This window comes from Balaenoptera borealis, assembly GCF_965194805.1.
Source record: "Balaenoptera borealis genome assembly, chromosome: 1".
Lineage (NCBI taxonomy): Eukaryota > Metazoa > Chordata > Mammalia > Artiodactyla > Balaenopteridae > Balaenoptera > Balaenoptera borealis.
In genome coordinates, this window is record NC_138860.1 from 120,083,984 (window position 1) to 120,111,610 (window position 27,627).

General features: G+C 45.6%; 1 protein-coding gene across 3 annotated transcripts; it reads left to right on the forward strand.

Moving 5' to 3' along the window:
• Window positions 1-1,682: 1,682 nt before the first annotated feature.
• LOC309604684 (uncharacterized protein) lies at window positions 1,683-27,421 on the forward strand. Of its 3 annotated transcripts, none has more exons than XM_082339645.1 (4): window positions 1,683-3,033; window positions 4,240-4,333; window positions 14,914-15,034; window positions 22,603-27,421. In XM_082339645.1, exons 1-4 carry the CDS (start codon window positions 3,024-3,026, stop codon window positions 22,711-22,713), a joined length of 336 nt encoding a protein of 111 aa, XP_082195771.1. In that variant the 5' UTR covers window positions 1,683-3,023; the 3' UTR covers window positions 22,714-27,421. The 3 variants fall into 3 exon arrangements, with proteins under 3 accessions (XP_082195771.1, XP_082195769.1, XP_082195770.1); XM_082339643.1 differs by having other exon boundaries at window positions 1,683-3,008; XM_082339644.1 differs by having other exon boundaries at window positions 1,683-2,053.
• The last annotated feature ends 206 nt before the right edge of the window (window positions 27,422-27,627 follow it).

A 27,627-nucleotide genomic window follows, 5' to 3' on the forward strand; every position in this document is an offset into this window, starting at 1 on the left:
AGTGAGATGATAGGCCAAGAGAGACTTTTCAAAGGAAATAGCCAGGAATTAGTTCCTTGACATCAACTCCTCATCCTCTGAAGCATGTAAATGGCTTGAGAGAGTGGAGTTTGATGGAGGTATCTCAGTAAGATTTTTCAATTTTTTCCTTTGGAAAGTGTTACTGGTATGAATTGAGCCAATTGAGAAGGGATTCAGCAGTTCCCCTTGGAGAACTCCATATGAGTCCTCTGCAGCTAGGCAGGTCCAGTGGACCTGTGTCTGGCTCCTACCTAGAACACGGAAGGCAAGATCAGAACTGGCTAGAGTGAAAGAAAGGTGCTGCTGGGCTTGAATCAGCTTGCATTCCCCAAATTTGCCTGGGCAAAGAATGCATGAGTCTTTCCTTGGCTCATATACAGCCAGGTATGCACAAAAGAGCTGGCACGGGGTCCTCCCAGATTGTTTCAAATAGAGCCAGGTCAGCTGGAAGGTGAACAGGTTTCATTACAGGGGAAGCTGGAGGTGGATGCTGGGGTAGGGAGGTTTGGGGCATTAAATGGGTGTTAATAAGCAACTTCTAGAATGCAATGCATTCGTTCAGATCAAACGAAATCAGCAGTGGTGTGGTAAGAAAATAGGTTCTCCACAGTTCACAGGAAAGCGCTCCATGAGAGAAAGAACCAGCTTCGAATACCCAGCAGGTCCAGAGGGAGCAGAACACTCTAATAACAGTACCAGTTCAGTAAAGACTTTCTCTTCCCCTTCCTTCTCCATCTTCCAAAACTGGACAGGATCAGAAACAACGCTGAGTGAATGGGCGGTGCAGTGGGGGGCGGCGGGGGGAGGGTGTCAGTTCTTAAGTTATTCTCCTTCAGCTCCAAGCCCACCCTTTCATCCTCTGCTCTGTGATGCTGGGGCCACAGCCCTGCAAACCACACCTGTGCTTTACCAGTTGTTCCCTGTTGGATTCTGCCAATCGCGGTGCTAGAGGTAGACAGGAAGGCTGGAGGAACAGAAGAGATGTGCCCTCCCTGCTTCTCTCCTGTGGACTTCTGTCGGCTCCTGGTCCTTGTGAGTGTCGCTCCAGCACCACTTCTTCACCCCTGCAGTGGCAGTTCCTTCCACAGCACCAGCCAATCCCGTCTGCACTTTCTACAAAACTTGCAGGACCAGACTCGTAGTATCCACTCCTTCACTCTGAAACATGACTGCGTCTTGGCCAGCCACCTCCTCTTCGGAGTCTGTGTTCTCACCTCATGGGCTCCTTCCTCTGAGCTCAGAGACACCAGCACCAGCCAAGTATCACTTCCTCCTCAGGAGCCAGAGTTTCAGCTCTGCGGGGTCCCTTGTCTATGCTTTGAAGCCTTAAGAGTATTATAACCTCATCCTTTTATTCCTTCAGCCCTGGAGATGGTAGCTGCTTCTTGAAATTGCTACATTTATGATACCTTAGAATTCTCTTCTTGTCTCTTCAGTTGCCTGGTTAGTAACTTTACATTTAGTTAATAATTCTTTATATTAACTTCTTTCTCAAATAACTGGTATGTTTTTTGTCTCCTTGATTGGACCCTGACTGATGAGGGAGGGATGATTGAGAAGGTGGAAGAGAGAAAGAGAAGACTCTGACTCCATCTCCTGCCCCCCAGGTGGGTGGTCAGCCAGCCACAGCCCCTAGCTGGGGGAAAAGAAGGTGGAGTGAAGTCTTAACTTTTAAATTGAAAGCCTAGCTTATTATATTGTACTGGGCATTTTAAGTTACTAATTTGATTCAGGGTTTATGTCTAAAAGTAAATATAAGCATTTCTATTATTCAGTAATAACCATAAAAGTCTGAGTTTTCATCCAATGGCAGGGCGAGAAGATTTAAAGGGACAGTAGGAGGCAACAATATGATCACCTTCTCAATTACATCCTGTGCATCCTGCATATTTAACATACTGGTTGTAATCTGAGGCTGTAATTAAAATGTCTCCTAGAACTCACAAATAGGACTCTGGAAACCTAAGATTTCTTTTGTGGGAAGATGTTTTACTACTGATTATGCTTTCTAGTTCTTATTTAGTCAACTTTGGTAAGTTATATTTTTCTAGGATTTTTTCCATTTGAAATGCACATTTTCCAACTTACTGGCATAAGGTTTTCTATCTTATATTTCTATTATCCTTTTGATCTCTGTGTGTTCTCCTTTTTCATTCCTAATATTATTTGTACCTTCTCTCTATATATTTTTAAAATTTCCTTAATCAGTCCTTCCAGGGGTTAGTCTCTTCAAAGAGCCGGTCTTTGGCTTTGTTGATCATCTTAATTGTATCTATTATCTGTTTCTTTCGTTTAAGGTTGTTTCCTTCTTTTTATTTTCTTTGGGAATATTCTGTTGTTTTGCTTCTCCCTTCTCATGGTTGATGCTTCGCTTGTTAATTTTAAGCCTTTCTTCTTTTACCAAATAAACATTTAAAGCTGTTTTCTCCTATGTGTACTTTGGAGAACTCATCATTATCCTCTGTCATGGCCGCTTTTCTGTGATCTGAGTGAATTCACTGCATACCGTAAATTTTGAGTGCTGTGTCATGCGATTCTTGCTCTTCACACTTTCTGATTTCATGTTGACCCCCAAGTTAGTAAGTAATGTGTTTTTGCTCTTTTAAAACTCTTTCTTGAAGCATAATGGAGAAGATGTAAACATATATTCATATAGCACAGAAAAGTGCACACATAGAAGCTTGAAAAAGTTTCAGAAACGGTACACACCCATGTTTCCACAGATTAGGATTTAAACAGAGATAATGAGCACTTCTTTACTGAGGTGGGAATTCGCATAACATAATGTTAGCCATATTGAAGTGTGCAGTTCGGTACATTCACAATGTTGTGCAACCACCAGCTCTATCGAGTTCCAACACATTTTCATTTCATTTCATTTCAACACACCCCAAAGAAAACCCCATCCCCATTTAGCAGCCACTGCCCATTCCTCTCTCCTCTCAGGCCCGGCAACCACAATCTGCTTTCTGTCTCTGGATCTTTAAGTAATGTGCTTTTAAATGTCTAAATGTATGGAGGTTTTAAGTTGTAATTTTTTTCTGCTTTCTAACTTAATGATGGTACAGTCTTATAATACTGATTCTTTAAACTTTTTTGAGATTTGATATTTGCTTTAAGCCTTAATTCAACATCAGTTTTCTTAAATGTAACGTGTGATTTTGGAAAGAATATATACTTTCCAGTGGTTGAGTGCAGTGCTCTGTATAAGTTCTTTACATCAAACTTGTTAATCATGTTGTTCAGAATCTTTTTAACTTGACTGAATGTTTTTGGCTGTTTGATCTATCAATTACTAAGAAAAAAGTGTTAAATCTCCCACTCTGATCATGGATTTGTCAATTACTCCTTGAAATACTGTCAGTTTTTGCTTTAGTGATAGACTTTTCAGATAACACAGAGAGGCACTAATCAAAGCAGAAACTTCAAATGTGCTACATTTGCAAAAAGATTATCAGCTGGCTCAGTCTTTTCTGCCATATTAACCCAATTTAGTCAGTCTTTCCAGAATAAGGTGGCCCTTGCTCTATCTCCTGCCCCCTCTCTTTTCTTTCCTCCCATTCCAACAATACATACACTTAAAATCCAAAGAATGGTCTAAGAAGATGTGGAATAAAAATACTGTAGACCAAGTATCTCAAGATTAGATATCCAGCTATCCAATAAGGGAATTCCTTATTTCATTTAGCAATACAGCTGAAAATATCTTTAAAATTATTGTTTCACTAACTACCATACCACCTTATAGTTTTTCATTTTCTGCAAGGGTCACTGGGCACCAAGGACAGTACTGGACTGAGGGTAGACCAAGCACTATTGGCATCTCATGTCTGTGTGGTCTCCAGTGTTTGTGCTGCTTCTTCATCAGGCAGTGAAGGATGAATTGTGATTCGGTCCACTAGCAGGGAAAACCTCTATCATCCCACCGCTGAGTTCACTCTGTGTTTATTTGCTACCTTAGCCAGAACAGGAAAGAGAAGCATAGGTAGTGAATGGTTGGGCTGGGTCCAGCGTCTTTATTCCTCGTTACCTTCTACATCTAATACAATTGCTAACTGAAATAATTACTGTCTTTACCTGGTAGCGACATTCTATTTTGCTTATAAGACAGGCTGACGGATGTGATTTGAAAAAAGCAGCAAACGTCTTTCACTGAGCTTGGATTCATTTCCCTTAGCAGATGATTTCAGTAACTTCATATCATTTTTCATCTGGCAGGTGAAGGAAAGCCAAGTTTTGAGAGAAATAAAGCTTGTTCCTTGGAGTGGAACAATGCCACGGAAGGTGAAACAACTTCATTTTCTATGCAGATGTGAGTGTCCTTCTAGTTTTTTCAGGGAGAGGTGCCTGGATTTGCTCCGATCAACTTGTGGTGCTCATACTAATTGGTTGTTTGAAATGGGCTGCCCAGCTGGCAGCTGTTTGAGCCGCCAGAATGGCCCTGGGGTTGCTGAGTCATTTCTTTCCCGAAGACTGAATGGCCTATTATTTGAAAGGGAAGATGGAGCCAACCCAGTTTGTCCCAACTTGCTGTGGGTGACCTAGGGAGGGGGCTGCCTCTCCAGTTTGGCTCTTGAACTGTGAAGAAGTCATTTGCATCTTAGCACAAGAAGCAGCCTGTGGAGCTGGTGCTACCTCTGGTTCCCTGGAGCCTGGAGGGCAGAGAAGGTCATCAATTCTGCTGGGCCACTGTACAGTGTGAGAAAGAGACCCAGAGATGAGTCAGGGTGTGCAAACTGGGCAGCTGGCGTGGTTTATAATATTTGGGGTTCTTTACCCCAGGACCCTTGTCTTGCTCATTTTTCTGAGCTGAGAAGTAATGGCAAAGAAAAGGACCGTGGAGCAGATAATGACTTGCCAGGTACTGTGGTGATGAACACTCTAATATTCATTTATAGAGCCCTGTATCATCTAGTCCATCTACATGTATTTACTGAACATCTATTATGTGCCAGGAATGGTACTGAGTTCTGTGAGGGATATAAAAACAGAAGTCCAACAAGATCTCTGCTGTCAGACTCCTTAAAGTCTAATCAGGGGCCCAAGACATAAATACAAAACATTAAAGAACAATACAATAGTTAAATAAGGCCAAAGTAATCAACATTAAAAAAAAATGCCAAACTCATTTCTCACAGTTGATAAATTTCTCTCAACCCCCAGAGGTAAACAAATGACTTGAATCTTCAGCAGAACTGCCTGTGTGAATAATAATGAACAGAGGCAACATTCTTGAGGGCTTACTATAGATAGAACATTTCTAAGCTCCTTACCATTATTTTATTTAATCTTCAGAAAAATCACTAAAATGTAACAAAAATCTTAAAGAGTGAGGCACGATTCAGGTTTAAAACTAGATACTGCAGTAAACACCACTCCTTTGAATTTCAGCCTTGGCCCGATTTGTGTCAAAGCCTGGAACAAAAATTCTTTATGCTGTCACATGTTACATCTGAGAGGTTGATCCAGGTCCAGGCTGTAATATTGTGATATAGACCCATAAGTGTACAAATAGGCCCGTGACACTGTGTCGTAGGGGTTAAGGGCAGGAGGCAGGAACAAACCTTGGTTAATAGGACAGCCTTATGGAGGAGAAAGCCTTTCGATACAATTCAAATGTTCTATTTACAGATTAGGAACTGAGGTAGAGATTGAAAGTTTCAACCTATGAACTTTCAACCAAGCATCTCAAGATTAGATATCCAGCTATCAAATTGTTTAACAAAGGAGCAACTTGGTTCTCATATGGCTGGGGCGCAACTCCTTACGATACCAGAGTATAAAACTGTGATCTTTACAGCCTTACTCTTCAGCGTTCTCAGGGGGCTTCCTCTGGGGTAGCGGAATACTGCACGAATAAGATGTAATACCAACCACGTCACCCCTTTGCTTCAAACTCTTGTAGGATAAGGTCTACAGATAAGGGCCTGGCACTCAAGGCCCTGCTCAGATTCAGGGCTTTAGCCCCTCTTCGGCGCCATCCCCCAGTGTGGCACAGAGTTCACGCTCTGACAGCATCCATGGGCTTTTGCTACCTTGCCATCAGCCAGCTCAGTGGGCATGCAGAGCACCTACTGTGGGTCACGCACTGTGTTCACGCACCTTGGTGGCAGATGCCATGATGTGCCCTGTCTGGAATGCCCACCCACTGCCCATTGCCTGGGCCCTGCTACGTGTCCTTGACAACCCAGCCTACGTTGCATCCCCTCCAGGGAACCTACATTGGGTGACATATTCTCCTCTGTGCTCTCATTTATTGGTGTTGTGTTTCTGGGTGTGTCTTAATCCCTTAGACTGTACGTTCCTTAAGGGTAGAGACTCATCCATGTTGTATCCCTAGCACTTGACATTGAGCTTGGCACATAGTAGGTGCTCAATAGATGTTTGAACTTAAAAGGAAAGGTGGGGACACACATGAGAGTCTTATATTCAAGGTCATCGGGAGGGTAGGGTAAAATGGGGCAGTGCACGTGTTAAGTGACTGAATGATTATTTTCCCTGGGGAGGAAATGTGCGCAGATTCCTTGGCATTCCTTTTCTGTGCAGGGGGATCTCTGCTTTCGGTGGGCTGATCATCATGTCCACTGGAGGCATGTCCTACTCTAGAGGGGAGGGGGTAGACCTCAGCCCAGGCCTCTGCCCCTTGCAGTGGGGGAGGGTAAAAATGCGAGCAGGTGTTACTGACCTAACGGGACCCAAGATGAGGATGGGGAACTAGGAAGGATGGAAGTTTGAGTCGCAGTCCAAGATGCTGTGACTGGTTATGGGATGACTTGCATGGCAGTTATGGTCAGGAAGCCCAGCGTGGAAGACTGGAGGAACAGAGGCCCCAAATCCTGTGGCCACTCTCTGCCAGTGGCCACCAACAGCACAAGAATAATAAACACTGGTTAGAGGGCTTTACTATCCGCGAGGCATTGTTCTAAGCCCTTTCTATAGTCATGTAATGGGACTAGCTGGGGAAGAAGGGGTCCAGGTCTACAAAAGGGTCCTCTGAAGCGTGCTGACTTCATAGAGAAGAGGGAATTGGTGCGGTTTCAAGCACCTCCTCAGAGGAGGTCAAGATCAGAGCGAGGAAGAGTACATGTAATCCTGAGGTTGGCCTTGAAGAATTAGAGAAACCACCAGCCTGTGCCCCCAACCTGGCCCAGCAGCCAGGCCTCCGGTAGGGGGATCCTTTGGGGGCCCGGCTTTCTCTCGTAGCCTTTTCGGCTGCCCATCCCGATGAGCTCAGAGCGGCCCCTTTGGAGTGGCCCTGCCAAGCCCTGGACGCCCCCAGACCACCCCACCGCCACCCCGCCACCCCGAACCTGCCTGTCAGGATCGGGCTCCCTGCTGGGAGGAATATAAATATGGATGGAGCATGGCATCTTCAAACATCGCACAAGAGCAGAGGGACTGCCAGTTCCAAATGATAATATTTGAAAAGCCACAGGGAGCCTCTGTTGCTGTCGAGTTAGAATTGCTCGTCTTTCATGTGATTAAAGAAGGCCTCGTGCGGTTTTTTTCTTTTCCTTAGAGACATACCAGGGTGTCTCCTCTCCTGCTACAGCGCTGAATGGTTTTTAAGGTTTCTAAGTAGACTGCATTTACATTTGCTGCTCGTTCTCTAAATGAAAGGCAGCTGAAACACATTCATGAGCATCCTGATTACTGCAGCCCTTGAGAAATTAATTAACGACAATGCAGTGTGCACTTAACATTCCTCCTGCTTCCCAAGATGAGTCGGAGAGCCCAGGAGCTGCATCCAACCCCAACCGAGAGCCGCCACACACGTCTTCAGCCAAGGGTCTGCTTTACCTGGGCACATTTTGAGTTGCTTTTCCTAGAGAATGCTATTCCCTGGATAATTCAGCAATAGTGTCTTTCTCATGGCCTGGAGTTTTCCCCCTAAACTAGGTGGTCTTAGCTGGAAGAGCCTTTAGTTTGTCTCATTTCTTTTCCTTCTTCTTGTTTTTTGTTTATTTTTGTTTGTTTGTTTGTTTTTAGAAACCAGTATTAAGCACCAGCACTTACCTGGTCTTTCCCTTATAAAATAACCCACACTTAAATGGTGCTTATTTTGTCAGGGACTCTGTGTGTACATGTGTACACATTTATTTATTCAATCTCACAGTAACTCTGGGCTAGGTGCTGTTATTATCCGTGTTTTATAAAGAGTGAAATAAAGGAACAGAGCTGTCAATTAAGTCACTTCAGGTCACACAGCTAGTAAGTGGCAGAGTCAGAATCTGAACTCAGGGGATTGGCTCAGAAGCCATGCCTTAATGACTAATCACATCTACACCTACCCACACATTTGTATTTTGGGTCAAGTTTTTAAAATCCAAAATGTGTTTATTGAGGTGGTTTCTTATTTATCTTGATTCGGGGTGCTTTCTGTGCTGCTTCTGCCCGAAGGGACATCCTTCAATGACCTTGTTTTGCCTCCCAAACTACTGTTTGAGCATGGATAAATACCGGGTAATTTTATAGCGTCCAGGCATTTCACATCCAGAGACAGGAGTTGGGCTCTGCACCAGGAGTTTTGTTTCTGTTTTTTTCTTCTCTTCTGGGGAGGGATGAAGGAGATCCTTCATAAGAAGCATATTCTCAGGCTGAAGAGGGTGGAAGGAAGTTGACATTTTTTAGATGAGGATCCAGGGGCTCAGAGAGGACTATTATCTGCTCAGGGTCATGCAGATTGGTTTCTGTTGTTGTTGTCTTCTGTGTGTGTGTGTGTGTGTATGTGTTTTCTTGGCCTGACTCTGCAAAACTACAAACTGGCTGATTCCAAATTGCTGTTCTTTCCGCCACACTGCACTGTGTCCATGTGGTTCTACTGGATGAAGCATTCGCTGAGATGGCTACGCTTTACACTTATGTCTGATCTCAGGGCTAATGTAAGAATGAAGCAACCTTACAAGTGTGAATCCCAGAGGCCAGGTTCTTAGAAGAGTTGTGCAACTTTTTGGCACCCCCAGGAAGCCCTGAAATAAAGCTGAGGACCAGAGTAGCGTTCGCGGTCATTCTGGTAGCAGTCACATTTACCTCGTAAAAACAGAGAAGCAGCAAAGACTCAGCAAGACACCTCCAGAATTAGCTTCAGTTGGACAGTGTTTCCAGGTAAGAGAAAGAAAACAATCCTAAAAGAAAGCGATTTGCACGAAGAGCAACGCGTCTTCCAGGCGACACGCAGCCTCAGAAACCTTCTTTCCCGCGCACAAAGCACTGTGGGCCTGGCAGCACACTCCACGAGCTGTTTCACCATCTATAAGATGGGAGAGTAATTGTACCAGTGTCATAGGACTTTTGTGACAATTAAGACGATATATGTAAGGGGCACACAAGGTGTAACATACACAATAAGCACTTAATAGTAGTAGCCATTCTTAGCGTCCGTCGTGCTTTTTGCCAGATTCTCCCTTCTTCTAAGCACCCACTGGTCCCTCTGAAATGCTCTCCACTCAGGATTCTGCTCAAAGGGCAGCTCATTAGCAGACCTTCCCTGACCACCCCACCCAGGGGAGCTCGTGTCCTCCCACCTTGCTTTACGCTTTTCCCGGTGTGGTTGACTATCAGATGCTAGGTTATACAGCCAGGTGTTTGTTGATTGGCTGTCGCCTTCCCAAGAACATTAGCGCCGTGATGACAGCAATTGTGTCGGGTTCACTACTGGATTCTTGGTGGCTAGACCAGTGTCTGCCATTTGGGGGGTACCAAGTCAGTGCTTCCTGAAGGCACATGAGTACCAGGCGTCTCTTCTGAGTAGATTCTGATTCTATACAATGGCACAGCCTAAAAGTGGGTGTCGGGCACAGGAGCTGTTGTGGACCTGGGACAAGCCTTGGGTTTCAGGGTGACAGCAGAGTGCCCGAGAGGCCTGACCCTCTGAGGTGCTGAGCTGTGCTCCAGGGAGCCCTACACCCCCAAGTGCCCAGCAAACACTGCCCTGGGCTGGAGGGATCCGAACCCGTGCATCGCTTTCTTTGCTGGAAAGTTACAGCCTGAAGAGACTCTCGGGAGCTCCCCTCCCTGCTCTGCGTCCTGATCATCACCCCCTCCCCTCTCTCTCAGGATTCATTATGGGCAGTGCAACTTCCTCAAGGACCCAAAGCACGTCTTAAGTAATCCGTGGCAATGGATAGTTTACTGCTTTTAAACTCAGGAATGATTTTTTTTTTAAAGGCAGCACATAGCTCAGATCATGATTTTCAATAAGTAAAAGCAAAAGTGAGTTTTGCTCCTGGCTCTACCCGGCTGCTACTGAGATGCAGCAACCTGTGTTGGTCACGCCTCCTCGGCCCCCCGGGGGATGGCACCTGGTGGGTGGGGTACGAAGAGCTGCCTCCTTCCTGCTGCTGCCTGGGGAGAAACCAGAGGAGACAAGGCTCAGAGAGCATTCCGCACCCTGGCCCCAGCGCGCCCAGCCTCCTTGGCTCACGCACCCCATCAAGATCCAGAGAGAGGCTGAACTGGATACAATAACGCACCTCAGAGCCACCAGTGGAGGTTGATTTAGAGGAGCCTCTAAAGGGCATGTGGTTTCTCCAAGGTGCACAGTGCCTGTAAATTCTAAGCACTTTCAGAGGTTGTAATAAGCAGACGTGTGGCTTCCCTAAGCCTGCATGGAGCAGAGAACTCGAGCAAGAGGAAAAAACTAATTAAATAATATAACAAATAGCAAAACAGAGAGCATGCTCAATAAACTCTAGCATGACCCAGCAATTCATGCTAGAATTTAGTTAATTTAGATAATTCATGTTCGAATTTAGTTTCATGCTGGGTAGTGAGATTGGCAAGGTAAAGGAGAAGCTGTCTTTGGTCATTAGCTGTCAATTATTGTCTGTGCTGTAGGCGGTATTTCCATGTTAACACACATGTGATATTGCATCACTATGACAGTAACTCTACTGCATAAGGCCCATGGACAGATGCAATCATGAAGGGATATAATACCTCGAATCATGCATTTGGGTGCACCCGAACTGTCCCGATGTTGCGGCAGGGTGGGTCTGGAAGCACACAGGAACATGTTTTTCCTTAGCCATTCCACATAAAATCACAAGTCTGTGGCTCTCTGGACAAACCTAGCTGGATTTCCTGGGCAACGTTCAGGTCTCTGGCTGTGGACGGGTTGTTTCTTTAATTATTTTCTCCCTGGCTTGGAGTGTTTCTTTGATACACATGGCTCTTATGGAAGAGAACATTTATTTGGGATTTCCTGGGCAAGGTTGTGCCAGAGAAGGAGTGGCCTCCCGCTAGGCAGGGATGCTCTCTCTCTCATCGACGTACACAGTTCCCACTGTGGAAAATTAGGATACCGACAATCTGATGTCCTAACCATCTCCTGGGAGCCTGGAGAACTCGATCCACACCCCAGATGCTGGTCCCCACCAGACAGGGCCAGCAGATAGCCTGTGACCATCAGGACCGAAGCCTGGCAAACAGATCTAAGAGTCTATGGAAGAGCTCCACGTTGTAAATTTCATCCTCAAAACAATCCAGGTGGTGGGAAGCTTTCCTGCTCTCTCCCCTCCAACTCCTGTACCTACTTTGTGCCCCCATGAAACCTGATACTTCGTTCTAACACGGCACCTGTAACGTTTTGCACTGATCTTTTCCCCCATATCTGAAAGCCTCATGAGGACCCATGGGGAAGCCTGAGCCTGGCACAGTGCCTGGAACATAGCAGATAATACATGCTTGTTTGCTTATCTGTCAGAGGACCTTCCTGCTGAGCCTGGCAGGGGGTGTATTTACGCACGGGAGCAGCCTCTGCCTTACAATCAAATGCATGATGGATCTGAACACGAAATGGGGCCAGGTGTGTAAAGAAATCCAACAAGATAGCTTGGGTCAGGAATGCTTACAAAAATTTCCTGGTCCAATCCCAAGGGCAAGGATGGCTCGAGTAGCTGGGATTCAGCTTAGCCTGGTCAGTGGAAGGTTCCCTCCTCTCCTGCAGGGTCCTTTGTGGAATCCTGGGAGACAGAAACTTAGCCCCAGGTCTCGGCTGATTGATAACAAGGTCACCTTTGACAGTGACTTAAGGTCTCTCAGGACCCAAATCATATTCGGTTTCTCACCCTGTGGTGATAATCATGATGTGGAAATCAATAATACACCCTTGTGTAGCAGACATCTGGCCTCCTGGGGTTTCCGTGATTGAGGAATGTGCACTGACGGTGGCAAAGAAAGAACTAGCCTACTTGGTTAGATCGGAGTCCTGTGGGAGTCCTGTGCGAGCTGGGTGGGCCCTGCATGTGAACAGAGAGAAGAGGATGGAAAGGCCTTGCCCTGAGGAGTGGACTGTTAGGCTCACTGCTCCAGAAAAGATGGGCCTTTCCCAGACCTAAAGTGGGATCCAGAGCCCCTTCTCTGCAGCTCTGAGACTCGGTTTGGTCCTTCCTCACTGTGGAGCTGCCCGCCTGTGAAGGGAGGGAGGGCATGTGTCGAGGGAATCCCATGCACACTGAGAGCCAGGCCCAGGCTTCCCTAGAGAGGCTTCGTGGCCCACAGAGCTTGAGGAATTCCTTCCTAGCAGCTTGTCAACTGCACCTACTTTACCCGGGATTTTGGCAACGTGGATGCTTTTTTAAAGGGTAGATTTATTTCATTGCAAAGGAAAGGGCATTCAGGCTCCAGGGCCCTGGATGGGTCCCAGAGTCCCCCATGCCCAGGGGCCAGGCTGCCTTCTCCACCCAGACTGCATCCTCCCTCCTGGGCCAGGCCAGAGGCTCCTGCACGGGCTCAGGGGGGCTGCACTGTCTCCCAGATGAAGGTGAGAAAGATGGATGGACCGCTGCAGGCAACTTGCTCTGTGGGAACACAGAGCCCAGGCATCTGCTTGGGGCAGAAGCTCCAGGTGCCCCGTGAGAAAGCTGTCGGGGCCCTGGATGTGCAGTCAGGGGAGGCTGATGGGCCGGGTGCTGGCTGCCAGCCAGGGAACACGGAATGTTCCTTCACAGAACAGCGAGTCCATCTGGGTGGACAGCCGCCCCACAGCCAGCCTCGCCTTGACTGTGCCTTTGCCCTTTGGAAGGCCACGAGCTATCATTGTTCTCTCAGATACCCTTCTGCGAGGCCAAGAAGGCCGGTCCCATTGTCCCCTTGACCTCCCCTCCGCCCTCCCACCTGCATCCCGGATGCTCTCCCCCTGCTGCCACCTGTCTTTGTACAAGGCATGTCTTTTATTTTATTTAGTTATTGAATTTTTGAATTTTATTTTATTTATTTTTTATACAGCAGGTTCTTATTAGTTATCTATTTTATACGTATTAGTGGATATATGTCAACCCCAATCTCCCATGTCTTTTAGAAGTCTTTCGGGACAGGCCGGGAGGAGAAAGGCATGTTTAATGGGGACATGAGCCATTTATTAAAGTCACCCGGTCAATCTCCTGTCAAGTGTTAAGCCTTTCTGTCCCTCAGAAAGGAAGAAACACATCTGTGGGGTGTACACAAAACTGCTCAGAGAGACTAGGCGGGGAGCCTGCTGGCACAGCACCATCAAGTTTATCATCATCGTCATCATTATCGTCATCAAAAAGCATCTGATTGCCCATGACATCCAACTGAGAGGGAGATTTGGGTGGGAGGCAGCTGAACTTGAAGGGAGGAGGCCTGGATTTCAATCTCTGTCCTAGCTCCGTGCCTCTGAGCATGGCATGGGAAACCAAATTGTCCACTGCTGTTGTAGACACAGCCCTTGACCTCCATATATCCCCAGCCCATGCCCATGGCAGACATGGCTAACCAGTCCCTCTCCCCAAGAGCCTTAGAACATGGACTCTTTCTGTTTTTTTGGCTGCGCTGGGTCTTCATTGCTGCACGCTGTCTTTCTCTAGTTGCAGCGAGCAGGGGCTACTCTTCGTTGTGGTACACGGGCTTCTCATTGCGGTGGCTTCTCTTGTTGCCGAGCACGGGCTCTAGGCGCGCGAGCTTCAGTAGTTGTGGTGCGTGGGCTTAGTAGCTGTGGCTCACGGCCTCAGTAGTTGTGGCTCGTGGGCTTAGTTACTCCGCAGCATGTGGGATCTTCCCAGACCAGGGATCGAACCCAGGTCCCCTGTACTGGCAGGCGGATTCTTAACCACTGCACCACCAGGGAAGTCCCGAGCATGAACTCTTAACACAGAGCTCCCGACAGCCAATGCCCACTGATTTGAAGGGCACGCAAGATGAAACCTAGTTGCCATCACTGCCCTAGGAATTTATAACCTGGAAATGAAGTTTTGTACCAAGAACAGACCAGGACATTAAAAAGAGAGAGAGAAAGAAAGAAAAGGAAAGAAAAAAGCTTAAAAATCAATAAAGAAATAAATCCACCTGAACAATCTGGACTGTCCATATGAATGATACTTAATTTTTAGGCAAGATATCTGCACTGAATCATTTTATTTGGATAGATCCAGAGTTAGAGAGATATTGAAACATACCTCAAATCAGACGTGCTCTTTCTTCATACATATGGAGTTCTGGAAGGGAAGGAACCTTAGTCCAGCCTTCTCATTTCAGAGATGAGGAAATAAAAGCTTCAGGGGTTGTGATTCCCCAGCCCACCCAGCTTGGCGGAGGCCACGACAGAAAAGAACCCAGGTTTTCTGGTTCCCATCCCAGTGCCCTCTCCTCCACTGACTACACTGTCTTGCTTGGCATGAAAAAAAACCCAAAACAAAAAAGCACAGCTATTTTAAGGCACAGGCAATGAATGGTTTTCAATGGTGTTTGTGGTGAAAATTAATGAACCAATGGCCCCCTCACTGAGACCATAAAAAACAAAGTACCAAACGTTGCTTAATTGAACAGGGGGTCAGAACGCCTTCATTCTGATGTCACTCCACCACTCCCTATTTGGATACCTGGGGAGAGTCACCTAACCCGTTTGTGACCTGGGTTTTCTTGCCTATACAGTGGACACCAATACTGCTGCCTGTACTTGCCCCACCAGGATATAGAAACAGAAAACAAAAGATGCGGAACTTCTGGCTCCAGGAAAACAGCAGTCACCATGAGAGGGGTGATGAGCCATCAGGTAGTGTCTGTCATTCCAGGATTAGTGGCAACATTGGGCAAATGTGTGGGATAAATGCACCACAGCTCAAGGATGACTCAGGTGCTTCAAAGGAGGGCCATGCAGACTTCAGAAATGGTCTTTATTTAGATGGGAATGTCAGGAAAAGGAAAAACTCAGAGGGAGCTTCCAAATGATGAAGAATTGGTCCAAGTTGGCAGGTGACCCAAGGGGTCCTTCCCTTCTCTTTCTGTGTCAGATGTCTGGAGGAGGGTTCTGACAGCAAGGTAAGGCCTAGGATGGAAGCACTGCATGCATGCTGAATGAGTGTTAACTGCGGAGCAGCTGAAAGCATTAAGGACCAGCGCGTAACAAATTGGCACACAGGGAGTAACCCAAACACCTTTCCCCATTGCATGTGTCAGGGCACCTCACTGGGTGTTCCTGACATCAGGAGCCCGGCTTTGGAATCACATTCCCACCACACCAGAAATCACATCTATCTGGCACATCTGCACTTTTTCTGCCAAGTATTAAGTCACATTTATAATAAATAAGGCATTTACACAAGTGGAGAGGTTCAGAGTTCAGGATCTGTTCTGGTTTGAACTTTTCTGCCATTTCTGCCCTGTGTAACATTGGGCAATCATGTAACCTCACTAATCCCTATACTTCTCTATGGCAAGGTCTTTGCCATAGGAAGTGGCAGTGTGTTCACACAAAATATCTTTCTAGGACGTGAATTAAACACCTGTTTCTCCCAGGTCTGGCAGTTTGCCTCACTCCTGCAAAGGAAGGACTGAACTGGCTTTATTCTCTTACTTCAATGGAGGAAAGACCATTCTTTCCTCCATTGAGCAGAAGGCATTTTAGGGAGAAAAAGGCTCCAAATAAGCCACTAGGTGGCGCAAGAGTTCTACCAATGAGACCACAGCTGGCCCATGGCCCTTTTAGAGAAATTCCGGAAAGGAATTTGAAGCATCCTAGAATTTCAAAGCAGGATTGGGCCTTAGAGATCATCTAGTTCAACCCTATCATTTTGAGGCCAGGTAAGTGGAGCTCAGAGAGATGAAAGATCTTTTCCTGGTATAAACAACCAGTTGGTGCAAAACTGGACTTAGAAACCAGGTCTCCTCCCTCTGGATTAAGCTCATTTAGTCAAGCCACCATGTTTTCTTTCTCTCCTTAATGTGTGTCTTGGATTCTTGGCCACGACTGAAGCGAGAAGTGGCTTTGGTGTTGTGAATTAAACATAGGAAGGACAGGAAGGGAGTGGTGTTGCTAGGTCTCTTTCCCAGCAGTGTGGATGGACCTCTCAGCTGACCCAAGGGCCTGGGCTACAAGGTACAGAGAATTCAACTGTAGTCCTGCCCATCCAGGCTCAGTCTCTGCAGCCGCTGTCGTCCTGCCACAGGCTGTAATTGAGCAGATCATGAGGCTCAAAGCCAGATAGGACCCAGCCTGGAGGCAGCAATGCTAGGTCCACTCTGCTCCGCACTTGCCAAACACAAGTCACTGTCCTAAGACTTGGTTTTTGGCTTTAGTAAAGCAACATGGCAAAGGGAGGGTGAACTCTGCCATCCCATCCAAAGACCACAAGGACCCAGAAAGTGAAACTGCCATGGTTTTTATTTTTCTATGTTCTTTATTCTTTTGCATATGCCCTATCATGTTCCAGAAAGGAATGAAAGTACAGCTGAACAGTAGGAATACTTCACAGAGACCAAGAAATATTTGATGATAATGATGATTCATTCAACAGAATCTATCTAAAAATATTTATTGGATGCCAAATTTGTTTTTATATATGTTGTGGTTGATGTTGACACTCCATCAACCAGAAATCACATCTATCTGGACATCTGCGCTTCTTCTGCCAAGTATTAATTCACATTTATAATAAATAAGGCATTTACACTAGTGGAAAGGTTCAGAGTGCAGGATCTGTTCTGGTTTGAACTTTTCTGCCACTGCTGCCCTGTGTAACCCTGGGCAATCATGTAACCTTGCTAATCCCTATACTTCTTTTCTCTAAAACTGGAGTCATGTTTTGATTCTAAATTATCTTACAATGACAGGTAATGCCACCTAGTATCCAGATGTTGTTTCCTAAATACTGTTCTCCCTTGAAAGGAAACAGGGCTCCTTTGGAAAAGTGATTGATTATCGGACTGAGGCAGGGAAAACACAGGATAAATCTGGAAGATTTTGGTGGTGCCAAAAAGCAAGAAAGTACCCCCAAAAGGACAATAGCAGCATGTCAAAAGAGCACAGGACATGTCAAAAGGACAACAGCATGTCAAAAGGGCACAGAAGCTAATCTGAAAGAGCTCCCAATGGCCAGAGCTAGAACAATTTGAGCAGCAAAATAAATAATAATAGAATGAGATTATAATTCATAGCCTAAAATATTCCTGAGTCAATACTGATGTAAATAAATTGTCAAATTAATAAATAAATAAAAGGGGGGAGAAGGGACAACTTTACAGAAGAATTAAAATTAATAAATGAGGGAATGAGGCACATATAAAAATCACCTCTAGAACACCGCAGGCAAGATCCACAGATGCATGCTAAAATCAGTGGGCAGAAGTTTGAAGGGAAACAGATTATTTGAACAGTCTGAAAGTATCTCCCTCAAGACACATGTTAATTACAATGGGAATATAATAACTTGACAGTGGGAAAACCCAGCAGACACCACCTTAACCAGATGTTCATGGTCAACATCACCAGTTATAAGACACACTGGCATCACCAACCCCTGGATATGATGGACTGAGACCGGCACATCACTTCTATGTGCTCCTGATAAAAACACATACCTTCGATCTAATCATAAGAAAACATCAAACAAACCCAATTTGAGAGATATTCTATAAAAATAGCTGACGAGAACGCTTCAAAAGCATCAAGGTGATGAAAGACTAGGAAAGACAGAGGAGCTGTCACAGATTCGAGAAGACTAAAGAGAAATGACAACTAGATGGAATGTGGGGTCCTGGATTGCAGCCTGGAGCAGAATAAGGACATTAGTGTTCCTGACAGAGGGGACGGCAAGAGACATGGACCCCTCACCCTCTGGCAGGAGGGGGCCTGAATCAGCCTCTGTTACCCCCTTGCTGTACAAATATTATCATTTTTTACATGTGCCACGATGGGAAAGAAGTTAGACAGCACTGAGGCTGGGGACCAGACCAATGGTGAACCTTTCCACTACCCATCCTGCTACCATCTTGCAGATTGGCAAAGGGCCAAGAGCTACTTCTGAAATCAGTGACTCCGACCAGGCTGGGGCTGGTGTGTTCTGGGCAGAACCTCACATCTGTGGGCTCCAGTTTGGGCCTGGTTTTATTTTTAGGAGACAGCCCAGAACTTACTAAAACATATAGTATACTAGGAAGAGCTCTGGGATAAAACACATCTGGGTTTAAATCCCACTCACAGCTGTGCAATTTAGGGTAACTTGCTTAACCTCTCTGATCCTTGATTTCCTCATCTATCAAATGAGGATTAATAATGGTACTTAACATTAAGTGTTGGTCAGAAGGATTTAATGAGACATAGCAGACTCAGTAATGGGTTGTTTGCCTCGTTCTACACCTGTGTCTTTGGTGGTGTTGGCAAATTAATGGCAGGTTACCCTGGAGGCATTAGGCTTCTGTTTAAAGTGAGAGGCAGCCTAGCTGGGTGAAGTTGCTCAGTCTGTTTTGGTTGAAGTGCATCACTAACACCACCACAAATCCCCCTTCATACAGAGACTAGATAATAAACATTAAAAGTTAAACACTGATTTAAAGAAGAACCAAAACCCAAACAGATCAGAGGTCAGAACTTAGATGGACTGTTGGGGTGAAAGAGGGAAAGGCAGAGTAAAGATGGGGCAAACTGACTGTTTCTATTCAACATCCATCCTCCCAAACTTAGTAATGAACTTGAGTTGTATGCATGGTGACCACACACCAGCCAAAATACTATGTTTCCCAGCTTCCCTTGCAGACAGTTATGTCCATGTGACTAATTTCCGGCCAATGAAATATAAATGGATGCTGTTCAGTGGAACTTCCAGGAAGGCTCCTTAAAGAGGAAAATGGTTGAGAAGTGCTCTTTTTCTCTTCCTTCTGCTTCCTACCTGGAAGGCAGGCTTAATGGCTGGAGTGATTGTGACCATACTTGAAGCATGAGGCAGCCTTGAGGTGGAAACCACATGCTAAAAGAGTGAGAGAAAACCCTGAGTTCCTGATGACACGCAGAATCACCAACCAAGCCTGGGCTACCTACATCCATAAACTTCATGTTTATTACACATTATTTCCAGCCTGTTAATAGTAGCCAATAGAAATTCCTAGCTGAGGGACTTCCCTGGCGGTCCAGTGATTAAGATTCTGCGCTTCCAATGCAAGGGGTGCAGGTTCGATTCCCGGTCAGAGAACTAAGATCCTACATGCCGCGTGGTGTGGCCAAAAAAAAAAAAAAAAAAAAAATTCCTAGCTGATACAGGAGTATAGGAAGACATGAGATAAAATAAAATTTGATGATTGATGCTGATCATCACAGTGAGAAGGATAAATCCCTTTGGTGGCCTTGACCTATTCTTAGCCCAGGAAGACACAACCCCGGGTAGATTGTAAAACATCATTAGTTAGGATTTAAATGAGAAGTGCCAGATCCTATGAAAGTGTGATTTTGATTTTCATTTTTTGGTGTTATACAGAACAAAAGGCTACCAGGCCTGATGCCATGTAAGAAGGGATTCTGCATAGGCTCTGGGGTTAGTTCACTTGTCCATCCATTTATCCCATCTATTTATCTATCCAACCATCAACCCACCTACGTATCCATATTCATCCATCCAACTATGTGCCCACCCACTCACCAATCCATATCCATCCATATCCATTTATCCATCTATCCCATCCAACTATCTACCCAACCATCAAGCCACCCACCCACCCATATCCATCCATCCAACCATCCACCCACCCATTCATATCCAACCATATCCATCCATTTATCCATCTATATCCATTCATCCATCCACCCAAGAACATCTAATCACGGCCTCTGTGCCAGGCATGGAGCCTACTGATGAATGAGACACAGCGCCTTACCTTGAAGAACTCCTGTTCCAGGAGCCCAAATAGGGATATAAACTACTCAGCAAATGTAGTTGAGCCTACAAGACTTCACCTGATTTCCCAGCATAAATATAAATTGGTGAGCTAGCGATGCTGAAAAGAAGGAAGTTAAAAAGCAAATAATAAGTAGATCCTTATTTTCCCCAGGTATTAGTAATAATTATTATAGTTTATCATTTATAGAATGATAGCTTTGTGCCAGGCACTTGACATGCACTATCTCAGTTCATCTTTACAATGATTCCCCAAGATAGAAATTTGTATCAGTTGGAATGCTCTAAGTTGCAAGAATCCGAATACTCAGTGGACAGTGGCCTAAACCAAAGAGTCATTTAATCATCTCACTTGACAGAAGGATGGATGAGTAGTTCTAGGGAAGTTCAGCAGCTCAGTGATATCAGGGCACAGGCCGAACACCTCTACATTCTTTTGGCCTCCCTTTCATGGTGACATGATCATGGCAGCCGCAAACATCACGTTCTCACATGACAGCATCCACAACAGAAAGAGAGGAGTGTAAAACAAAGAATCATTTCCTCCCATGCCTTTCATTATAGAGGAAACTATTTCCCCCAATTCTTCAGCAGCCTATTGGCCAGGACTGGGTCACCTCTAGCAGCAAAGGAGAATGGGAAAGCACGTGTCTGTTATTCTCCACTTCTAGTGTGAAGCAGGTAGGGAAGACAGGATTGGTCATGTACTATTGTTATCTTTTTTTTTTTAAATAAATTTATTTATTTAATTTATTTTTTGGCTGCATTGGGTCTTCATTACTGCACGCAGGTTTTCTCTAGTTGCGGTGAGCGGGGGCTACTCTTCGTTGCGGTGAGCGGTCTTCTCATTGCGGTGGCTTCTCTTGTTGCAGAGCACGGTCTCTAGGCGCGTGGGCTTCAGCAGTTGTGGCACGCAGGCTCAGTAGTTATGGCTCACGGGCTCTAGAGCGCAGGCTCCGTAGATGTGGCGCACAGGCTATCTTTTTTTATAGACAAGGAAGCTGAGACACGGGAGGTTACACGTCTACTGGTCCAAGTCACACAGTCAGAAATGGCAGAATTCAGATTAAAATTCAGGAAGGCCTGATCTTGGGCTTGGACTCAATCACTGTATACGTCCTGCATCTGCTGTAGAAGACTGCAAAAAATTTAGCAACTTTCCCATTCATTGTATTTCTCTGCTCTTCCTATTAAGCCTCCCAGTTTGTGGTAGTTTGTTACAGCAGCAATCAGAAACAAATACAGGGGCAAAGGTGGAAGCAGGCACCCACTTGAATGCCTGCAGACAAGGATGAGATGGTCAAGGTGAGGCAGAGGTGGGCAGGGAAGGGGGAGGGGTCTGTGTGAGCACTCAGCCTCAGCTGCCCTGTGCTTCCCCCTCCACTGTGGTCTACCTTTGTAAACTATCCTCACCACCCCAGACCCCTTCCCAAAGCAGGTGGGAGACTCCTGTTGAGAGCTAATCACCTACCTCCGGTCTCTGTGCTGGAAATTCACCATGTATCTTTCAGGGCTGAAGGGCTGATGATTAGCCCTCGATTTCAGGGGATCTTGCCCATTTCCTGGGCCACACTGAAGGGCTCCACTGTGTTTCTCCTCCAAAGTGTTTTCCTTGCTCTAGCTTTAAATGATCTGGCTGACGTGACTGCTCTCTCCGCCTTCCCTGGGAGTCTTGGTTCATTACATCCATTAGCACTCCCCGGGATCTTCCCAGCGGGAGCTTTTCAAAAGCACCTGTTCAAACAGGCAGCCTCCTCCCTTCCATGAGCTTTGGCATCCTGGCTCCATTCTGGTTTCCTCCCCTGTCCCACGGCAGTGGCGACATCCCAGGCGGCCTCTCTGCAGTGTGAGACATGTTTCTGGTGAGAGAAACTGTGTGCTTGGGTTTTACACGGATTGCATTCCTTTGCAGTAGATGTTCCCTGATTGGGAAGATAATCACTTTCAGAGTCTACAGAGAAAGCGAAAAAATACCCAAGTGAATAAAACCTGCTTTCAACCTTAACTCAGGAGGTATCCTTGTTTTACCTGAATTGACTGTGATCACAGGGCACCGTGTGGACCACTGACTTGAGTTAGAAACCTCATTAGGGAGTGTCTGTACAAAGACTGGGAACCTGTCTCGAGCTTCAGACGCAAATTTCCTCGCTGTGGGCCCCCAGTCAAATAAGGATGGGAAGAGGTATACGTGGTCTTTTGCAAGAGCATTTTGCTCTCCAAATTGCTGGATGAAGATCAGATTGTGCTTCACTGTTAAGCATCCAGAACACATTATTCATTGAATGTAGAAGACGGTATTGTGTAGGATCAGCTATGCAGACAAGCAGCAGTATCTGAGGCTCAGAACATTGAAAACTAAGAGTCCACATAATAATAATGCCTCAATGCTGTAAAATATCAGTGGAAGGTATTTAATCCAGCTGCATTTTGTTTTAAAGATCTTTTTCTCATTATTTAGCCAGCGGTATGGATGGTACACACGGAAGCTTCCAAGAATCTATGGGCTAAACGTGGGTATAGTCAACTTGAAGGGCAACAGACAGCTGAAAAACTGCCTCATAATGACTGAGAACATGTTATTCTGACAAAATAGCAACAACAACAACGAGGACTATAATATATTAACAACAACAAAAAGTATGAGCACTGTGGAAGCTTCTAGTGAAATAATGGAAAAATGGCATGCATGTTGCCACCCTCTTCCTGTGATAGTGGCAGATTTCATTAATCAACCACCATACCTCTCCTGCTAGACCAGAATGTTGCATTAAAATCCTTCTCTGCGGGCTTCCCTGGTGGCGCAGTGGTTGAAAATCTGCCTGCCAATGCAGGGGACACGGATTCGAGCCCTGGTCTGGGAGGATCCCACATGCCGCGGGGCAACTACACCCGTGAGCCACAATTACTGAGCCTGCGCGTCTAGAGCCCGTGCTCAGCAACAAGAGAGGCCGCGACAGTGAGAGGCCCCCGCTCGCCGCAACTAGAGGAAGCCCTCGCATAGAAAACGAAGACCCAACACAGCCAAAAATAAATAAATAAATAAATTTAAAAATAACTAAATAAATAAAGGCCTTTACCATCTGAGCTTGGCCATCTGGGCTCTTCCTTTAAAAAAAAAAAAAAAAAATCCTTCTCTGCATCATCAGAGGACAGAGTTGGCATGCAAGATTAAACTCTCGTCTGCAAACTAGAGTCACTATTAGCAATTTCATTCAAACCCCTTCAGTTTCTGAAGATTTAGCTCACAAGAATGCCCATGTGTCTAGAGCAATGTGTTAGGCACTGGGAGAAAAGCACTACAATGGATATCCTGTTGGGCTAAATGGAATGAATGTGTACGATGGGGGAAATTTTCCCAGGAAAGATAATATTTGAGTAGATGGTCTCCACTCCCTCTTCTCCTTAGAGAGGCAAGAGCATGACCAGCCACGAGGATACAAGTACACCCCTGGGGCATCCCAGGACACAGAAGGATGAGGCTGGGGGAGAGGTTAGGAAGACAGTCATTCTGTGAAGGGCCTTGAATGCCACACTAGGAGTTCTCTGCAGCAAATGGAGAGGCGATGACAACTTGTGAAGGGTGACCCAAGGCTCTCCATGGTTTAGAAAGATCCCCCTTTCAGCAGCATGCAGGAGGTTTGCACAAGGGTGAGCCCTGAGAAAGGAATCAATTATCTTAAAGGAAAGGATGTAATCCCTTCCTCTCCATTCCTCTCTGCCACATCACAAGCCTTATGCTCAGCTCATTTCTGGATTGAAGATATTTACATTGATCTAGATGACTCTTCCTGAATGTGGGAGGCTCTCTACTGCTGCCGTTCTCCCAAAAGTCTGGAGGCCTCAGTGACCTGTCCTACTCTAGGCTTGATCGCTAGATTGGAAACTCCCTGAGGGCAGGGACCTGGCAGAAGCCCCCTTGATGTCCCAGTACCAGCTTATTCCTGACCCACAGCAGGTGCCCACAGATATTTGTTGAACTAACTCATTGTAGGATATTACTTTTTTAATTAAATATACCGCTATTGCATGTTCTGCACCAGCTGAGCAGATCTTGATATTTTCCAAGCAGGGAAGCTTTTTCCCGGAGTCCGTTCTCTAATCTCCTTCCACTTCAAGAGAAAGCCTTCTCTCCTCCCTTCTCACAAAACCCAGTTCAAACTCATCCCTTCAAAGAAGTCTATTGTGAATAATAGGCAGACTTGCCCATCGTTTTGGAACTTGGGCTTTACAAGTCTATGGGACGTGCACTCATCATATGCCCCTGCCTGTGGGGAAAGCTTTGCTGCCCCTTTTGTCTCCAGGGGCTTTGTTAGCTCAGATTCATGAAATGTTATAGCTGGAAGCAACCGTACACAGCCAACCTTGTCGTGTTATGGTAAGGAACTGAAGCCCTCCTTTACCAGGCTTGTGAGTGGCAGAGTCAGAATTAACTCGGTCTCTTGACCTTTCCATCGTCCACAAAACCTCACAGCTGCCTCTCCTATTCACTGGGTGCATGATCCGTGAACTCTCTTCAAATAGTTGTTAATGGTGATGACAGCCATATAGAGATTACTGACTTTGAAAGGGACAACTTGTTTTTCAAACAAAATCCATTTTACACTGCAATGGCATGGAACATGATTTTTAGGGGATGGTGTCAGGTGCTCTAGAAGACTGGACAGTCTTGTCTCACGGTGTTTGCATAAATCCCAGTTGACGTCACCTTATTGGCAAATGAGGTCCGTACAGATTACCACTGGGGGGCAGAGTTAGTAGATAGACTGAGTGAATGAGGGAACAGTTATAAAACACCTTCCACAGGGCTGGCCCTTACTTGGGTCTCAAACTGCTTATTTTGTTGCTGTTAACGTTTCCAGATGTTACAACTCAGGCCTGGCATGTTACCATTCACCCCGGAAGGATCCAGGAGAAAGCTGGAGCGGGGGAGGCTGGAGTGATGGCTGAGGGGGAGAACTAGCATTTATTAAATCCAGCTCAGGGCCAGGACCAGTGCAGGAAACTCCCATATCTCATTGATGCCTCTCAAACCCAGCACAGCAGGCGTTGTCGTTTAGGTGGACCTCATTACGCTACATACAGCACCTCAGAGTCTAGCTGTCAGTTACACGCTGCTGCCTGGAAATCGCTGTAAATTGCAGGTTGTTCATTTGTTTATCTTTGCATTATGTACACTGTTTCAGAACATAAATCATTTGCATTCATAGGTTTCCTTTCTGTAAAAGGGGTTAATAATAGTTCCTACTTAATAGTGTGGTCATGCATGTAAGATGCTCAGAACAGTGTCTGATACATGGCACCCACTCAAAGTTTCTTTGCAGATTGTAATTACTATAATGATGATGATTGATATTGTTTTGGTTTATTTAGTGTTACATGTTGTTTCCTTTTCAAAATGAAGTTAATTTTTTTTCTAATAACAAAAGTAATAGAAAAAAATCAGAAAATAGTGACTAGCAATAAATAATATTAAGCACTATTAATATCCTGGCTAGATTATTTTAGATCCTTTTTGTATACATATGCACATAATACAACTACACACACACACACACACACATACATGTATATCAATCTGTTTCCAAAACACATTTTAAGCTATGAAGAATTTAACCCAAATAGCAGTAATTCATTTAATCACTCACTTATCCAACAAAAATTACTGAGAGTTGATGATGTGCCAGCACTGCTAAGACTGGATGAAGTGTTGAACAAGGCCGTGCTGGCTTTCAGACGCTTTTTAGATGCTTTTCACAGCTTGAAATGAGTGACCTTGAGAGGCGTGCAGGATTTCTGTAGGAGACACAAACCTGGCTGGCTGAGGCAGAACACACCCCTGGGCTCCCTCATTTGATACTCTTTTCTCAAGTGCCTTGAGGACATTCAGACCTTGGCCCTCCCCCTCCCCCATGTACTCCCCCCAACCCTCCCCCTCCCCAATACACACATGGGCCCAGGAGGTGGGAGCACCCATCCCTCTGATTGACTTTGTGAGAAGCTTTTTGGGTTGTGTGAAAACAAAGATCTTAGTTTTTACAGGGAAACATGATTGTTTCAGCCAAAAGCTCATTCACTGATTCCATATAAGAAAAGTAATAGGAGTACTATTTACTGTTGGCAATTAATCAGACTTCATCCATCTGGGGGCCAAGGCCAGCACTTGTACTCAGCCATGTTCGGGGAACAATTTGGGCCACTCCGTGCTGCTGCAAGGCTCTGCCAGCAAGCTCTGCCCAGATTGCTGGGGAAGGAGTAGTGGGTGTGTATTATTTATGCTCCCGTTCAAAACAAACCCAACAAAAGAACAAAGCTCCCCTTCTGCTGGCGACGTTAGTGGCCCCGACATATGGCGCTGCCCGGTTCTTTCTGCTGAGGAATGGGCGTCCAGGTTGGGCGAAGGTGCTGCCTGCAGCCGTCTGCTGGGTGCCAGCTCTTTTCACTCTGAGCTGAATTCTAACCGTGAAACAGGGAACGAGGGGCGGGGTGGGGAGGAGAGAGGCTGGGAGAGAAGACACGATTGATTTTGTGACAAAGGAGATGTGCCTGTCCAGATCATTACACATGTGGTCCAAGCCCATTCTCTGGGAGAAGCGTGAGATCATGTGGGGAGGCGGGTAGGAAGGGGAAGGGCAGGGGTTTAAAGAGAAGGGGGGAGGAGAGCAGGGTACCTGGAAACCTAGACCTGCAACTGGAGCTGTTTGTAGGTTCCGACCACAATTAACTCTAAAAGGTATTGTGAAATTTCTAGCCTCTCACAGGTGTTTATGAAAACAGTCACAGTGAAAACACCCACAGTGGGTGAAAACTGTATTTTCAAGCATGATTTGGGTCACAAAATTGATGTTTAGTAAAACGTGGCATAACCATAATCTTTTGTGCTCAGGGGTTCTGAAATGAAAGACGTGGAGAATCCATGCAGGGCTGGTGGCATGAGTTAGGCCCTTTGGGGGCAGTAAACTTTGCTTCTGTGCCCCTGAAATCTGACACGCACAGCAGGGCAAGAGGCAGCGGCAGACGTCAGAGCACTGAGCTGGGGTGTGTGTGCGCGCACGCACGTGTGCGCATGTGAGCAAGTCCTTGAAGCAATTAAAACGACTTACAATGTGTGTTTTTTAATGTCATGTACTGCATGCTGTTGTGCCCTGAGTGACTCACCACGTCTGGGAGCACTGGTGCTGGGAAAGACAAGAACATACATAGATGCACATTTTTACCCTTGTTTTATTTTTATCTATCTGTCTAGAATCTAAATAATACAAATGTGTCTATATACAAAACAGAAACAGACTCACAGACATAGAAAACAAACTTACGGTTACACAGATGCACATTTTAAAAATCAACTCAAAACACACATTAGTCCTTGGAGATCATGAAATCCCCCAAAGACTTGGTCCCTTGGCTCAAACTCCAAGCAGTGGAATTTATTACTTTAAGCTAAGATTAACTGGGCTGTGTCAGGGTTTATTCCCCCTTTGTTTAT